The 18,383-nt window shown below is 39.7% G+C and overlaps 1 protein-coding gene across 1 annotated transcript; it reads left to right on the top strand.

Moving 5' to 3' along the window:
• Window positions 1-571: 571 nt before the first annotated feature.
• On the top strand, window positions 572-17,710 carry ELMOD1 (ELMO domain containing 1). The gene is made up of 10 exons (XM_008502351.2): window positions 572-716; window positions 868-896; window positions 2,078-2,175; window positions 6,266-6,395; window positions 9,628-9,761; window positions 10,844-10,912; window positions 11,195-11,218; window positions 13,622-13,672; window positions 15,135-15,268; window positions 17,489-17,710. The coding sequence occupies exons 1-10, from the start codon at window positions 572-574 to the stop codon at window positions 17,659-17,661; spliced, it is 987 nt and encodes a 328-aa protein (XP_008500573.1). The 3' UTR covers window positions 17,662-17,710.
• Window positions 17,711-18,383: the final 673 nt, after the last annotated feature.

The raw sequence follows: 18,383 nt of genomic DNA, 5'->3' as shown, positions 1-18,383 counted from the left end.
TGAAAGCTCAGCTTGGGAAGAACAGGCAGTCCTCAGGACTGGTTCTTAAACACCTTGTTTCCTGAAAGGGGGAAGTTTTGGTTTCCTTAATTGTCACTCTTCACTCCTTGGGACCTGGTGGCTCACATATGGGATGTGAGCTGCTGCTGGGAACAGCTGGATGCAGAGGCACAGCTCAGCCAGGGGGCAGTGGCTCTGTGGGTCCCCAGCAGCCATGGTGACAGAGTGAGCTGCTCTCCCTTCTCATGAAATCTGTTTTCCTCAAAGCATTGGTAGGGCCTCTACAGGCAATTATTTTAAAGGGACAAAGAGTTTTCTAAAAATAGTTTTGAGAACTCTGGAGCTGACTTATTCTGTGCTTCCAGTTCTGGTGTTTTGTGAGTGTTTTTCTTTTTGTTGTTGACTAAGTGTGATTTATCACTTACTGGTACAAATGTTTGTAGCGTGAATGCTGCTCCTGCTTTTGAGGCAATGAGAATTTTAGGTGAGGAAGTACCTTCTGTTTGAGTGGTGATCTTGCTGAAACAACTGTGCTTAAGACTCTTACTCTCAGGCTTCTTCTTTTGCCAGGATGTTTGTCCAGGTATGCCTGTACTTCTACTGCAAGTGTTTGTGGCGCTGCCTGAAATTTGTGGTCAGGAAGCTAACAGGTCGGTGTGAATTGCAAAGGATCTGTTACAATACCAAACCTGGAGCTGCCAGAACTATGAAAATAGGTAACTGCAAAATACTAGTTCTGCATGCCTTTGTACCTTTCTGCATGTGCTAGAAATAGTATGCTTTCATTTTTATGAATAAATGGTTAAATTTATCCAATATGAACTTACCTTGTCTGACACGATACTTTCAAATATTGTTCTCTTTCAGAGGCATCATTGAAAGGTTCAAAAAGTAAGGTGAGTGAAAGTCCTACCATTCACTTTTCCTACTGTGTCCTGTGCAGCTGGTTTATTCGGTCTACTATGTGCTCACACCAAAAAAAATCGCTTTACTTTTTTATATGATTTTACATTAAAAGCATCTTTTGCTGAAGGTCTTGGGTTTGCAATAGCAGGTGATCTTGAAAAGTCAAGGAGAGTGTCCCATGCCCCAGGAGCAGATACACTGTGGCACTGATGGAATCAGTGACTATTGTGGAGACAAAGGTGATGTGTTGTAGTTTGGGGTTTCTTGGCTTGATTCCTCATCCTGTTTTAGAGTTTCTGTAACCTGGAGGCAGTTACTTACACACTGGAAAATAGGTATTAAAGAGGCTGAAGGCCTAGGTAACCAACAACTTAATCTCTGCTTTACTTTTAAAAACATTCATGGAGAAGAGCCTTTGTTACTTAATCCTTTCCCTGAGGCACTGGTTGTGCTAACCTAAATTATTCTCATAAAGCATTTGTGTATATGTTTAATAGCATCATTCAGCCACTCAGTTCCCTTTGGCATGAGAATCACTAATGTTGAAAAGCTTATCTCAGCATTAGCAAAAACAATGTGACATAGCTCCTGGTTCTGCATGGTGCTTCCAAATGTACTTCTAACACAAACAGGCAGAATCTTACTTAAAAGCTGCCTGCACTTAAGCAATTGTGTAGCTTTGAGAAAAAGCATTGGAAAGTTAAACCTCTTAATATTTTGGATGTTGATTTTTGAAAACTGAACTTCCAGAAGCATTTCTCCAAAGTGCAATGATATGCAAAAGGGAGGAAAAAAATACTGTAAAATCGTTACTGCAGTGTGTTGGATGAGGGGGAGTGTCAAATGAAGGCCAATGTAATTAGGTAGATGGTCTGAGGCTGCTTCTTGGCCAAAGGCTTCAGTACAGATCATCTTTGTTGGCAGTCATTACAGATACGTGGACAGAGAATGTACTACAAGGGCTTGGCAAAGTGACTCAGGTTCTTACAGGACAACTGCTCTGAAACCAGTCAGTGGGGTTGAATAGATTGGAAAGGTGTGGAAAGAAGACCCATTGGGCTAGGTCTTCTGGACTTTTAATCTGGAAGCTTTCAGATGTGACATTTGCTGTTAACTTCTATTGTATTATGGCTTCCATAAGAATTAATATGTGTTTAAAATCTCTTTTTAGCGGCTGCAGACTTCAGTAAGTGTCCACCCTGATGCTATTGAGAAAACTATAGATGACATCATGGAGCTGAAAAGGATTAATCCAGATATAAATCCACAGTAAGTTCAGTTTCCTTACAAAATAAATGAGTATTGATTCTTTAGTGAGTGGGTCCATGGAGAACTGGTTCTCTATAGCTGTTGTGGCACGCACAATTTGAAGATGAATTCTGTCTCTCAGTGTAAAACTCCAGCTTAAGCTATGCTGTCTAAAAGCTGATGGAAAAATGAATGATCTTGCATGTTAACTGTAATAGGCAAGTCTTGAGACTATCTATCTGCTTCCAGAATCAGGCTTAGTACATTGATTTTTGGAGGCCAATTCCCTGGGGATGAAATACCACCAAGGCAGGTGGTCCTGGCAGTGACAGTGATGGCTGTGTGCAGTCCTTTGAGTAGGGAAGAAATTATCCTGTTGTAACTGATGTAAATGATTTAATTGCTTTCATTTAAAAATTGCCTTTAATCATCCAAATGAAAGTTTTAATGATACAACATAGCTGATATTCTTTTAATGTGGCAAAATGTTAGTGATAAGAGATGGACAACTAAACATTAAATTTGCAAACATGTATTTCAAGAGTGAGAACACTTTTGTAGTTACCTAAACTCAGCCTCTGCCTTAAGGCACAAGCTCAGGAACTGGTTACAGAAATGTTAAGGGGGTTGTATCGTTCAGGTGATAAGTCTGAGGTTCACTCCTCTACCAAAATTTGAAATTAATGTACATAATCTAGAATGGGCATATATTAATTGATTGCTACCTTTTTTTAAGTCATCAACATCAGTAAGTAAGATGATCCTAAGGTTTTGCTGCACCGACAAACCTCAAAAGCTTAGTTGGAAAAACGTAAATTTTAGTAGCAATAATAGTCTTAAAATGAGGCTTCACTGATCATAAACCAACCAACCAGAGCACACTGGTTGTCTCACTGACTTGAGAAACAACTGTTATGGATATGTCCACTGTCCACCGGGATTGAAAAAATGGCAAATCAACCATTAAAGGAGGAAAAAACAAGAGAAACAAAGCAAAGAAAGGCCCTTACTCTCATGGATGAGAAGCCCTGTGGAATTTTTCTGGGAGTTGAAAAGCCTAGACCTTTTCCAGGGGTGTCATTTGACTGGACCCTGCCCACATGACCCTCAAAGAGGAGGTTGTGAAAGAGCACACGTTCAGGTGGTGTAAGGCATGTTGAGATGCTGCCCATCTGAGGTGGCTGTCACAGATCTGGTGCTCTTGTATTACACAGAACAGTGATAGCTGAAAATCAGAAAAAAAAATCAGCAGGGGCAAAAATTAGTGAAGGTGACATATGAAAGAAAACAGCACAGCTCAGAGCCCAGCCTGTGGACTTCAGTAACTGCAGTGTCAGCAGTCACAGTGATTGTGTTGGAGTCTTGGGTAACTGGGTAGAATAATTCCAAGAAAAAACAAAGAATTAATTAAAATAGTGTTTTGTACGACACTGTAGATCATCATCCAATTCTCCTCATAGTATTGCCTTTGACCTCTGAAGAAATGTTGTCTTCCAGAAGTAGTACAGAGGTACAAATGGCTGCTGCTTGCTTGAATCAGGCCCCTGAACCTTAGGTTACATTCTGAGTGATCTGACACTAATATTATATATATATATATATACATACACACACAAAATAAAAATCAACATTTTTTTTCTTTATGCAGGTATGGTCATATGCTTAGCACAAAACTATTTGTTTTGGATTAGAACCCACATGCTCAAACTTTTAGAGAGTATTTCACACCCTACCCCTCCAATTCCCTGAAATACCTCTTTAAAACAGTGAGAAATAAGAGCTTGGGATATTCAAGGTGCTGCCACATACATAGAAACACACACTGCTACTAGGTTTCTCCTTACATTAAATCCATCCTGAAACAAAACTTTGAGCATCTACACTGAAGTTTTATAGAATCACAGAATGGTTTGGGTTCAAAAGGACCCTAAGGATAATACAGCTCCAACAGCCTACACGAGCAGGGATGCCTTCCACTAGAATATGGGATCCATTTGATCTATACTAAGTTTTTCTCAGGAAACTTCAGCAAAACAAGGTCAGCTATTTATTAAAACGGGATTAAGGAAAACCCATTGTCTTGTCTGCTCTTGAACATAAGAAAACCTGCATCTAAACGGTCTTGTTCTGAAGCTCTGACCTCTCGTGCAGATTAGAGATGTGAAATCTGGGTTAAGGGACCATGTGTCAAACTGTATGTGTTGCTGCAAATCTGTGTGCAGTGATTTTTGTTACTGCAGCATCTTTGCAAAGCTGAACTAGCACCCCAGGAGTGTTTGCACTGAGCTGTTTCTGAATGCTACGGACCTGAAGAGAGGGAGTCCCCTATCAATGTCTCTGAGATAACAATGTGTATGCTCAGTGGTGGGAGCAGGCAGGCTGAGTAACCAGATGGTGACCAGTGCAGCCTTCACTAACTATAGTAGCAGTCCATGGAAAACTCTGAATTTTGGACTTGTCTCCATGTCATGGAGCACTTGGCTCTGAGTGAGGTGGGAGTGCAAGCCCAGGCAGATTTCTCCTGTGCTCTGACACTTGTGACTGACAGCACCGAAGTGGCAGGGAGGAGGTGTTGAGGCATCAGCAGCAAACCCGTGTCCTGCAGGGACAAGGAGGAGAGCAAAAGCTCAGTGAAACAGAGTGGGGGAGAGAATTCCTGCCCCTCCTCCCTCCATGAATAGCATTGCATGGAGCATTTGGCTAGTTTTAGATAAAGTGCAAGCACTGCTTGATTTGTGTGTGTTATGCAACTTGGGACTTAAATTTATCTTTTTTTTTTTTCCTTTTTATAGTATAAAATTGCTTTGCTTTGCCACTGCCTGTGGTGTTCTGCTCTTAACTGTTCTGAAGTTACCCAGTTGAAAATGTCATGGCAGTGGTTTAGTGATGCACTACAGCAATTCACAGGCAGTGTTGCCAGGCTTTTCAGCTTGCTTTGAAAATGCAGCCTTGCTGTAAAACTGCAGGGTACAGCAAGTGAGGCATATATTAAAAAACCCAAACAACAAGGGAAGAAAAACACTGCATAGGTTATTCCAAAGGCTTATAACCACAAATAGCATGAAACTGCAGCAATAGAAACAGCCTTATGGTAATATCTCTGAGTCTGTAGATTAATCTCAAAAGTTAAGCACTGAAAATCCTTCTGCTCAGAAAATAAAGCAGTATTATGAAATAAGCAAAATGTTTCCATCTATCAAACAAGATAAATGAGAAAACTCTGCAGCTTAATATCAGTGCAGCCTTTGTTCCACAGAGGAACATGAGGATATGTGAATGGATCTTCAAATTCATACCAGGCACTCAGATAATTTCAGACATTATTACAAATTTAAGGGTTTATTCCCATATATAATTAAATATTCTTATGAGTGTGGCAGTTGTGTTGTACATGATTTGTATTTAATATTACAAAGTCTTAACCTAAAACTAAACAAGTCTTTTTAAATTAAAATCTTGGAAATCACGTATCTGGAGCAGGTTTTTGGTTTAGGTTTTTTGTTTGTTTCTCTTAACAATACATCAGGAAATTTAAAAGGAAAGTTGAAATCTGCATTATAATGAAAAGAGCCATTATGATAATTCTTATCATGAGACTAGGAAAAAAAAAAGCTGCCTACGGGTAGACCTTTATATTACATCAAGTTTTTAGCTTTTTTTCTGTGAGCTTTTGTGGCATGGAATCAAAATGAATATTTTTAGCTTTTTTGCTGAGTCCTTTCCCCTCACCCATTGTTTTGTAAGTTCACATCTCTGGTCTCAAGGCATTGTTTGAGGGCTGAGAGGAAAGATTCAGTGATGTGCTTGTAGCAGGCTTTCAGTGCAACTGTGTATGGTTATGATGAGATTTCAATGTGTGAAAATTCACAGTTCAAAGATTTTTTAAATCCCAGATTTTATTATCTAGGGAAGGCCCTAAATAGGACTTTGCATTTCACAAGGCCTTGTTTAATAAAATACGAATCTCTTGTAAATTCTCCCGTTATAACTAAGTGTTAGAGCATCACTTCATTGACAGAACACTACTCAGGTGAATTAAATGAGTGTAGGCAGTGCTGTTTCACAGTTAATGTGTGATTAAGTTGGATTATGTTGCTCCTTCCCCCCTTAGGTTGGGAGTATCTCTTCAGGCATGCCTGCTGCAGATTGTGGGGTACAGAAACCTGGTTGCAGAGGTTGAGAAGCTGCGCAGAGAGCCCTATGATTCAGAGAATCCACAGCATGAAGAAATGCTTCTCAAGGTAGGTGCTTAGGAGGTACTTGTAAGGCATCCTTTTTTCATGCCTGCTCAAAGTGATTTCACTCATAAACCACTTAAAAAAATCAAGAGGTATGGTCACCTTCCCCTATCATGTACCAGTTAATGTAGTCTGGGTGTAACTCCTTCCAAGCAAGCAGCTCATTCCCATGTTTGATGAATTCATGTCCCTTGGCTGGACTAAGTTGACTAAGGCACTGGGTACCCAGCTCTTACTGCAATAGCAACTCTGTGCTGGGAGCACTGGAAATACAGATTTGTCCTGCTTCACTGCACATTTTTTCAAGATGAGAAGGGTACTTTTCCCTCTTAACCATAATAATGATTTTTTCCTAAATTTCTTGGATTTCTGAAGTGATGTAATCCAATGGCAAACCTCCAGCTGTTATCAGGAGGGATGGAGGGCTGGGAGATGGTAACATACATGGTTCCATTTTCAAATGAAAGTCAAATAGAACCACTCTTTAGATAATACGTGCACAGTGATGGAAACCATACCAATTAGGTTTTATATACTTCATGCTTTCAGGAAAGCCTTGTGCTGGAGTAGATAAAAGTATTTTTGAGGAAGAAGGCCTTGAAACTCCAAGCAGAGGGAGAGTTAGAGAGCTCTTATATTAGAAAGGAATTGAGAAAAATAAGGGGGTGGAAAACAGTCTAATAGCAAGTCCAATATTTCTTCTGCTCTCATTTCTGAACATAGCTAGTGCAGTATGCTTCAGAGAAATGACAAGAAACATGGAAACATGACATATTAGCTCATCTACAGGAAAAATGCCTTCTTACATAATTTTCAGAGGTCTTCTCAACAAAAACATTGAAAAGTTGAATACTTCCTTTGCTTCTGTCCACATTCAGCTGTATTTCTTGGGATTTTCACAGCACATGATGATGGAGCTGTTGGAGGGTAGTTAGTGCCTTAAACAAATTACAGTGGAAGCTTCTGGAAATGGTACCTTAATTATCTGGGCTTTCAAGTGAGACATTGGCACAGGCTGCCCAGGGAAGTGGTGGCTGCTCCTTCCCTGGAGGTGTTCAAGGCCAGGTTGGATGGGGCTTTAAGCAACCTGGTCTGGTGGGAGGTGTCCCTGCCCATGCAGGGGGGTTGGAAGGAGATGATCTTTAAGGTCCCTTCCAAACAAGCATTCTAGGATTCCAGGCACTTCCAAAAATCCTACAGGGCATTTTAAATAACCACTTACAAATGCAAATTATTTTTTTGAAAATAATCCTCAAATGATCAAAGGACTCTTATGGATGTCAGGAGAGCTGTGTTTAAATATTGGCTCCTTGCTGGGACATGGGGGTCTAGGCAGCCAAGAAGAAGTCAAAATCCAGAGCTACACCAGAAGGAGTTCTCTAGCCACCAAGTAGGATGGGGCAGATGGGTTCCTCTTGTTCAACTCTCACCCCTGTGCAGCCAAAAGTGCAAATTTCTGGGAGTAGAGTATTTTTTAACCAAAAGTATGCAGAGATTTACCCTGTGAAGAAGCCTGTGTCTTGAAGGTGGGAGATCCAGGTGCCAGCCTACAATTTGGTCCCCAGAAATACTAACTAGGTATCTGGCTGCAGGTTTAATAAGGGCCTCTGGCTTTCAGAAATGCATTCCTAAATACACTGGACATCTACTCTACCCAGAGATCAAGAAGTTGGGTTTGACCATGAGTGAGAAGCACCAAGGAGCTGGTTGTGGCCCTTCAGCCTTTGGGGCCAGGTCCTGGTTCTTAGATGCTCCTGAGAACCCTGTCAGTAGCAATGTAGAATCACAGAAATGCTTTAAAAACATAACTGCAGGAGAACAGAAGCAGAATGGAAATGGAAGTGTTTGTCTGAGGGGAAATTAAACAGTGCAACTTATTCTATAAACTACATAATGTTGAAGAAAGTGCCAATTTCACCACCTGTCTCCAGTGTAACCTGTGCACTACCACTTGTTTACAGCTGGCATTTTGCTTTTGCAAATTCTCCTGTCAAATGGAAATATGTCCAAGGGTTTAATTTGTATTCCAACCCACGCTGGGGCAGAATAGGCTGGTTGGTTCAGTGACCTCTGCAGTGGGTAATTCAAGTTTCTAATATCTATCATCTATTCATGTTTACCAGGAGGGCACTTTATGAATGAGATAAAGATTAACTTAATGTGATTGAACTAACGAATAATACTGTATTTACTTTCAGTGGATGGACAAGAAATATAGCAAAGATGCTTTGTGCAGACATTATGAAGTGAATTCATTAAAGTTTTAGCCTTCCCAAGGTGCTTGCTTCCTTTTAAATGCAGTCATTATTACTGAAATGAATACAGTTTCTGGGGTTTTTATATGAGAAATTTGCATGAATCTCTTTCCCTTGGGAAGGATTTGTCTAAGTGCAGTTCTTCAGACCCTTCTCACCAACTTGTGTGTTTTGGAGAACACCTGATTTGTTAATACAGTTTGGAAAGAGTGAATATGTGATATGGCACAAAGTGTGTGGAAAGGTATGTATTTGTCAGACACGTCACTTTACTCTGCTCTTAGGTGCCTAGCAGCATGCTATTTAGGCACTGAAGTTGCTGGACCAGCGCAGTTAAGTGGATTTATTCCAGCTGAGGACCTGGCTTGTTTAATCATTTTGTCCTCTTTTTTATGTGAGATCAATGAATGATTCTCCCTTTAGTTAAATGTGAAGGTGGCACATGCTATTCTTGTGTAGATTTTTTTTCTTTTAATTTTTTTTTAATGTTCTCCAATAGGCTTTTGAGCACTGTGGTAGACAAGTTAGCACTCCTGATTTATAATCCTTCCAGAGACTTGCAAAAGAGGCCAGAGAGAAGATTGCTGCAGAGCCTCTGGGATCTGAGGGCTGATTGCCTGCTGCCCTCTCAGTGATTTATAACCAAATTCCAGCCCATTTCTGTCCCTGTGCTTATGGAGGCAGACACAAGTTTGATGCACAAAGGATGAACAAAACAAGTCCTTGGTGAGACTTTACAGCAGCTGCCAATAAGGTTAGAAGGGATTTACAGGACTGAAGCATCTGCAATACTTAAGATTGGTTGGGGATTTTCCCCCACTGCCCCTTCTCACCCCCAGAAATTCAACTTGGTTTTATGATTGGGCTGCTAGGACAGCAATGCTGTGATCCTGCATCAGAAATTATCTTGGTTTAAAAAGAAGAAAAAGCCTTACTAATGTGTGGAAGTTTAATTATGTTTTTACCTGCAATCTTCCTAGCTGTGGAAATGCTTGAAGCCCAGTTCTCCACTGAAAGCTCGGATTTCGAAGCAGTGGTGTGAAATTGGTTTCCAAGGTGACGATCCTAAAACTGACTTTAGAGGGATGGGTCTCCTGGGCTTATATAACTTGGTGTAAGTACATTCCACTGTCGATGGGGCTTATCTGTGTCTTAAGTCATGAAAAGCAGTGTTACTTGCGGATTTTTATCAAGTGTCTAGGAATAACTTCTAAAAATATTAGAGACTCCATATAAAAAATAGAAATAATTTTGTTTGCTAGCCCAGTTTTTGGAGGGTTTATCTTGGAGCTTTTTCCTTCTTTTCAATATTTCTAAATCATCTCCCTAATACTGCTTGCTAAGCCCATTTTTTTGTTTGTTTCACTGTGATATAGTATGTTATCACTCTCTTCCCACAAGAAAGGAACTATAAAGTGTATTTTCACCAATATCTCTATCTCCTTAAGCAAAATGCCTGAGGAGTGGGTAGGTGGGAGGGTTATGTTACTGCTGAGCTTCCTTGTTTAGGAATTTCATGGTGAATTCCTAGGCAAAACACTTGAAATGCAGCCATTTATGGCAGACCTCGGTGGTTGGGCTACTTATTCAATTTCTGTCAATACACAAAGTTAAACAGGGTGTTTACATCCCTATTTCCTTCACCTCACACACATACCAGGTGTTGGTGTCATGTCAAAGGCTGGTAATTTGGGAACTGATAAATGCTTGTTATTTCCTCTAAAACTTTTGTCTACTGTAAGTAGTTACATAACTCTGCAACATTTGGTAAAAGCATCCTCTCCCTGTGAGAGGAAAAAGACATTTTCTGCTTTTAAAGATTGGAGCACATCAATTATCCACTGCCTCTCATTCTCTAGCAAAGCTCAGTTGAGCATCTGGACTCTTGACTCTGGCTTTGAATTTCCATTGGAGATGAATCCCTACCATGTATTTCATTTTTAGTCTCCCCTGATGACTCTTGTCCTGCTTAATGAGTCTGCCAGATCAAGAAGACTGAACTAATTTCCTTGAGCACAGCAGCCAACATGCTCTAGCAATAAGCAACTAATTTTCTGTAGGTTGACGTTATGTGACACATACATAATGACCTTTAGAGGGTGTGTATGGACAGCGTGGTGTGATTTAAGATGCTTTTTTTTGTTGTTGTTGGTGTGTTTTGTTAAGAATTCACCCTAAACCTAAATATATCTGCAGGTATTTTGCTGAATGGGACACTGAGGTGGCTCAACAAGTTCTCTGTGATTCTCTTCAGCCTAAATACAGGTAATACTTGAGACCAGGAATAATAACTTGAGAGAGCACTGTGCTCTCTGGTATTTTGGGGAGGGGGCAAGTTTTTTCTTTTTGTTGGGCATATGCTTGAGTATTGCTATGTCCTGTCTGTTTTCAAATGCTGATCCTGAAAACTGATCAAATCCAAGATACAGACTTGAATACTGAATCTTAGAATTAGTAAAACATAGTGTTAACTGTTTTTACTTTATTTCTAAATTCAAGAGATTTTGTATTTTTATTTACCTTTCTTTTTGTCTTTTCATAATGAAGGGAAGTCACTAAGAAGGAACTAAGGTATTTTTTTTTCTTTTCTCTTTTTTTTATGAGACCCTATATGTAAATAAAGATCAAACCATGCTGCAAATTGGCATATTATAAACCAAAAGTCTTAGTTGTAACAACAAGAGATCCATATTCCTTTCTCTAAAGTTAAGTCAAACACAGCTGATGGTGCAACACTGGATACATATCAGCATGTCTATATATAAAAAATTAAGTCGACCTCACTTGATATAGCTAAGACACTGTATTTTAGATCTATTTAATACCAGGTTTAACTAACAAATTTTGGGTCACTTGTAGGAAAAATGTCTAAACAGTGCCACTACGGTCAGAACAGCTGTCACTGACTTGATAATCAAAAGTAGCCCAAGCCCAGGGCTTTTTAGCACAGCTGAAGAGCCCCCTGAAGTATAGTGATATACCCTGGCTGCCCTGACTAGTGTTGGGTCTAATCTGTCCCATTTGATGTCCTGAAAGTTGAGAGAACAAGTACATTCAAGGGGCAAAAATTCTGTGTGGTGAATGATTCGTGAAAATGGGATTTATTCCATCATTATTGCAGGGGGGCAGAAATGCCTCACAGCCAGTTACCTAATAATCAGTTGCTTCAGAAGACATTATTTTCTTGCCAGTTGTGTTAGACACCCATCTAGCAGGTCTACATCTGAATCCTGTGAAGCTTCAGACCTCCTCAGTACTTTGTGGCTGAGTTACCCACAGTAATTCTGTGACAAAAAGAACTTGCAGGGTTGGGGTGGGGGTGTGTGTAAACTCAGACTTGGAGCCTGAGTGTCAGCTCTCAAATATCATTTATCTGGGAATTCTTTTATCTATTGGCATTCACTTTCTTCCTACAAGCATCCCCCACAAATCCAGTTGTGTCTTTATATATTCTGTTCCCCATGTATGATTTTTATTAATGAATGCTGATGAACAGGGATCATCATCACAATGCTTAAGTAGCACTATAGAAAGTAGCTGAGATTTTTGTTTCAATGATCTCTTATATGGGAAACCAAACTATACCAGCCAGATGCTGATTATTCAGTGCCAGGGCTGTGAAGCAGGGATTCCTGTTACTGCTCTTCATTTGCATGTTTGATTACCAGGGACTGTCTTGGGGTGCTGTGTGTGTGCAATTTCTATGCCTTGAAAGAGTGTTCAGTAGAAGATAGATGCTGTGCCCATGCTGATCCTCTTGGTGTGGTTGCTTAGCAGCTGTGCTGCTTTCTGGTGTGATCATGTTCAGTGTAGTTTCTATTTCTGTTGAACTGTACTGCTTGTCCACATCCTACACCTTTATTATTCAACATTTGCTTGAGGTTTTTTTAACTGATGTTATGCCACAATCCACAAAGATTGTGAGAGTTTAGAGAATGAAAGCCATTTCAGAGGAGGAGTTTTGTCCTCATGCGTTCCACCTAGTAACAGGCAGGTCAGGGTGGTAGGAACAGATTATCATCTTTAATACTTAATGGCAACAATTTTTAAATACCATATACACAAAGTTTGGGTTATTGTAGTTGAAGTATAGTCCAAGCAAGGCACTTTCTCAAATAACTGTTTGTAACTCTGCAAGCTCTGATTAGCCTTACTAAGGCAAAACTCCCACAGCCATGTCTGATCTGTAGCTCCCTGGTTAAGGCAGTTTTCCCTGCCTGCTTTTAGCCACTGATAAACACAAGTACTGATTTCTGCTAAACTTGCTTCATGCGAGTAGGTACCATTAAAGCCTGCTTAGTGGGATGTCAGCTGACTGGTTGCATCAGGAAGGTTTTTAAATGAAGATACTGAATAGAAATTTTATCTAGAAATAAACAGTTCCCTGAGCAATTTATTTCTAAGGGAGGCACTTTTGTGTCCTTGAAAACCTCTGTGTTACTGTGACAAATAATGGGAAATAATGTTCCTTACTTTTGCCTGTTTTGTCATTTCCAATTTGCCCGGACATAAAAACTTTCTAGCAGAGCAGTATTTTGTGTGTTTGCCTCCTCAGGTGAATCATGGCTCCAGTGATGGGTGTCACTTATATCTTCATGAACGGAAGCCTTAAATGTATTCTTTATTAGTTTAAAAAAATTTACTATTTTCAACTTTTTTGTGTATCTTAGACTTAGTTGAGGTGGGTCATCTTTGTTGTCAGTTTAAAAAATAACTGGCTTTTACTGAGAGTATTTTTGTAGGCACATGCTTTATAATGGGGAGACAGGTTCATTAGCCCTGCTGTAAAGCCAGATACCCATTTAAAGTGGTTTTGTACTAGTAAGTTCGGTCAGAAACAGAGTTAAATGGGATTAGCCACATCAACAGAGGCAAAATATTCCATCCACTCCTTGTTATAATATTAAAGAAATTGGAAGTATTTGTCAAATAGCAATGCATAGTGATATTTGGATTTTTTTTCTCACCCCTTAGCCACTTCAGCAAAGCCGAGTGGGAGAAGAAGAGGTTTGATAAGGCAATTGGGTAAGTTAAAAATCTTTCTAAAGCTTCTTCAAACACAATGGTTAACAAAGATGCTGTACATTTGAGGAGAAAAAGGTCACTTTTTAAAAGAAATTTCAGTGTACATACCAACATTCATTGTCTTAACCATACCTTGATTTTGATCAAAGATTATGGGAACAATAGTTTGAACTAAGAACTAGGAAAAATAACTCAAAATCCTGTAATAAGGATAAGCTTTTCTCTCTGTGCTATTAATAGTGCAGTAATTAATATCTGTTTAATTCTTCTTAACATATTATGTGATTAGGTTTCACTTATTTTCAGAGACAGGTTCTGATCTGCTTTCAGGGAAGTATAATACGAAAGAAGCAGTAGTCAAGTTTTTTCTTAAGCAGTGGGTTTGGTATAGCTGCACTACTCATGAGTATGGAACTGTATGAGTGTGTCTGAAAACTTGTAATACAACATATTAATACCCATATTTCATTTTTCTATGAAACTTGCCATTAGGCCTCATGTTGCAGTTAACTTCATATTATTTTTTTTTCTTCATTGAATTTGTCAAAGTACAATAAAAAAAGGACAATATTTTGGTTTGCTTGGTAGACATAATAGAAAAAATACCTAGGGTAATCTACAGAGGGTAGCTGTGTTTATGGGAGGAAGACAATCACTAAGTAATTAAACAAGTTTGCTTTTATCACTAAAATGTGAGACATTGTATGTTTTGTTGGGAAACAGTCTCTGCCAGAAATGTCAAGATCTTTATGCAGCAGGCTCAGCAACTAAGAAATAACTTCCAAATTCAGAGTTCTGTTGTGCCTAAATGTCCTGTCCTTGCTGAAATCTCTTAGCAGAACAAGGCTTTGCTTCACAAGTCTGATTTTTCTTATTACAATTTCCAGTATGCTCTAATTTAGGATTTTGCTTGTTATCTGGTCTGTGCATCTAGATCTGTTAGAAAGAAATTGAAGGTGACTCAGCCAGATCCTTTTCACAGGGTTTTTAGGCATATGAATGTCTTTATAGGACTGATTGTTGAAACCTGATGTTTCTAACTGTGGGTGGTGAATCCTAGTTGGGCAGATGGGTTAAAATAGCAAATGATGGGTCTGTCACCCCACAGCCACAGCCACCATGGGGAGTGCTTGTCCCTTGAGGTGAGCACGGGGAAGCCTGGGCTCCCTTCTTATTCAGTAGGAATAAATCTGTGCTGCTCCACTAAAACTGCTGGCACAGTGATGAAACTTCTGTTTTCGCTCTGACCATATGTCTCACAAAGGAAATTCTGCCATCGGAGCGTACAAAACAGGCAGGATAAATGTTTTTCTTGTTTTTTCACCCCCTCACCTTGGAAGCTCACAAAGGAGAGAATGAATACACCTCAGTAGCACAGTTCTGCAATGCTGGAGTCATCAGTGTTTCTTACAATGTGCAGAGACAAACACTCCACTAATGTTGCTGCTTCTTTTTCTTACAGCTATTCTTTTGCTATTGTGGGCATTAATATAACAGATCTTGCATACAACCTGCTTGTGAGTGGAGCTCTGAAGACCCATTTCTACAATGTTGCTCCAGAAGCACCAACACTAACTCACTTTCAGCAGACATTCTGTAAGTGGGAGTGGGGTGGGTGGGAAGACATAATCTGTACTCCTGCTAGCACTTTTGTATTACCCATACTTTAAGAAAGAAATTTTAAAATCTCCTTCTGACACAGCACAGAGACTATAGTGCTTGTCTTGCTCTCCTGTCTTTAGGATATTTGGTTTCAGTTCTTAGTTTTGATGGATGACACCACCAAACCAAGAGGTTGAGAGAAAGACTTAAAAAAGGAAACAGAAAACCTCCAAGGGCCTGAACAAGTGATAGGCTAATTTTAAATAAAAATAAGAAACTAAAGGTCCTTTGAAGTGCTTCTAAATATTATTTCTCAAAAAATCCCGCTGATGTAAGACCTCTGCATCTACCTTCAAGTGTTACTCTCCATCCTTCAGTAGAGTTGTCAATTATAATGTCTCAAATATAATGTCTCACAGTAATGCTTTCCCAGCCCTTTGCCCTATATTTGAGAATCCCTTCTAAAGCCAGAGACCTGTTGTGCATCCTTGCACAGGGGGAGCAACACTTAACACTTCTAATATTTTTGACGTACAGATTACGTCAGGATGCACTGCTTTTCACATTTATGACAACTGCTTAAATTGCAAGTGTTTTGGATTTTTTTGTTTAGGTTTTGTTTGTTCTAAGTTTGGCTATTTAGGTAACAGTTTTTGTTTTGAAGCTATAATGTTTTACTGGTTAGTAAGTGCTACTGTTCTGTGCATCCCTTTAATGAATAGTATAGGCTTTTCAGAACACGAATGTTATTTTATATTATTTATTCACCTAAAATCCTATGTGAGCAAGATATCATACTACAGATATACTACACTACTGCCTGCTACAGCAGGACTCCTTTTTTGATGCTTCTGGTTGCAACTGGCTGGTAGGACCCCCCAGGCTGTTTAACTGCTAGGCTGTTGTCTCTGACTGTGGTTGGCTTGATAAGTAAGAAAAGACAGATAAGTATCTACCTAAATATCCACTGAACACCTTGAGGTCATCTTTTCATTGGAAGGCTTACTCTGGACTTTTTGCTAAATTCCTGATGAGCCCATGGTCTTGTGAACAGAGGTATCTAGTATGGTTGGTTTGACTCCCATATCTTCATATCCTGTTCTTGGTTCTGGTTTCTTGTCACATCTAAAATCCACCACCAATGAATCTGGGAAAGGAAGAATGTTTTGGTACGTTTACAGTTTCTTATTGCAATTGCAAAAGTCTTGGCTGCAAGAGGGCCTGTGTCCCAGGACCAGTGTGACTGCTGACCAGCATGGCCAGTCCATCATGACTACACTAGCAGGAGAGCTGATTTTGACAGCTCTTCCCTCTACAGCCCATGCACAATATGAGTTATGATGCAGAATAAAACCTGGATGGGTCTCTGATGTAGTAACGGGCCAGTAAAGGTGATGGATGTTCCTACAACACTGTGCCTGACATCCCAAGAAACAAAAATTGTTATAAAATGGGCTTTACTGGAAATAAAGCATCAACAGGAAAAGTTTTCTGGCACAAGGGCTGTTCATCCAGAGATTATCTGTTTGAGTCTGACAAATCCCTACTCTTATACTCTTGCAGTTACTCTCCTCTTCATCCTGCTGTCATCCTAGGTTTCTGCCAAATTGTCTTCAAGCCCAAACACCATTAGGCTGCATTAAATGCCTCCAGGCTGCCTTGACTGAGCTGGAAAGTCAAAATTGCATTGTCCAGCCAGCAGCCTTCCTGGTAGTGGAGAACAGTGGTTTCACAAGCATGTATCTCCTAAATGCTGATTCTCCACATCCTCATCTGCACCCTTCTGCTCCCTCAGGCCATGGTGTGGACACACATATGAAGCTAAGAATTGCATCTGACCCACTGCTTTTGAGCTCTGCTGTCTTCTCTTGACTGTACCAGCAATATATGAAACTCCATTGCCCAATGGCATGCTCGACACAGTCACTGCTGAAGTACAGATGGAATCTCTTGGATATCTCCTGGATTTGGGGGTGTGAAGCTCAAACTTTCTGCGTTTCATGAAGTGGTTTTTAAGGGTGGTTTGCTGAGCTTTTCTTTGAAAGTAACATCTCTTGGAGTAAAAGAGACCTCTCCTGCATAATGTTGTGGAATAGCAGACCTCAGTGACCAGGATTTAAACCAAAATTTTGAATTGCAGGCTTCATTCTAATTTTCTGTGATATTTACATACTGTATTTATCTCTTCTGCTTCTCCTTTTTTTTATTTTCTAGGCTACTTAATGCATGAATTCCACAAATTCTGGGTTGAAGAGGATCCCATGGACATAATGGAGTTCAATCGTGTCAGAGAGAAATTTCACAAGCAAATCTTGAAACAGCTCCAGAACCCAGAGATGGCTTTGTGTCCTCATTTTGCTGCATCAGAAAGTTTAATTAATATATAGTTACTCACTGAATTTTATTTGGAAACACTGTCTCACTCTTATGTTAGATCACTGTTTAGACCATCACGAGCATACCGAATGACCATGGCGATTGTATGCATGTTTTTGGTGCAGTATTCATCTATTTTTATCACGAGTACTTGATCCCCTTATGCTTCTCCTGTTGGGGATTTCCCATTTTAAATGGATGCTCATATTGCGGCATTATGCAGTGTTCCATTCTGAATTGATGTCCAGTTATCAGAGTTTTTCTATTTTTTTAGACTTTCCTCATAAATTCAGCATTGACAATTGAACTGTATTTCTCTAGCTGTGTTTTTGTATATGTGGAATAAGTAGCTGGATCTTGTATTGTGAAAGCTTTTTAACTTCTTGGTATATTTTAAGATAGCTACTGGCATTTCAAGTGAAATATATGTTTGGGCCTCATCTAGAAGATAATGTGTGTAATTTAATCTAATGCAGGCAAACACATTAAAGTCAAATTTTCTCCATGCAGCCATATATGCTTAATGAAGATTTAATGAGGCTTATGAGATTCAAGTTTCAGTGAGAAGAGTTTATGCACAGCTGCATGAATACCAAATGGTCTGGTGATGCTAACACATTCACACTGAACTGCATTCACACTCACAACTATTGGATGCTGGCAGGGGCCGAAATTTCCACCATCAGGCTGTTGTCACCAGTGCCACCGTGCTGAAGCATGGGCTGAATTCCTG

This window comes from Calypte anna, chromosome 1, assembly GCF_003957555.1.
Source record: "Calypte anna isolate BGI_N300 chromosome 1, bCalAnn1_v1.p, whole genome shotgun sequence".
Lineage (NCBI taxonomy): Eukaryota > Metazoa > Chordata > Aves > Apodiformes > Trochilidae > Calypte > Calypte anna.
This window is presented reverse-complemented; position numbering and strand designations above follow the sequence as displayed.

Excerpts from the sequence above, each read along its gene's own strand:
- ELMOD1 (XM_008502351.2), top strand. The coding sequence starts at position 572 with ATGTTTGTCCAGGTATGCCTGTACTTCTACTGCAAGTGTTTGTGGCGC. Across the intron at positions 897-2,077 it reads TGAAAGGTTCAAAAAGTAAG|CGGCTGCAGACTTCAGTAAG; the intron begins GTGAGTGAAAGT and ends ATCTCTTTTTAG. Across the intron at positions 11,219-13,621 it reads GTCACTAAGAAGGAACTAAG|CCACTTCAGCAAAGCCGAGT; the intron begins GTATTTTTTTTT and ends CTCACCCCTTAG.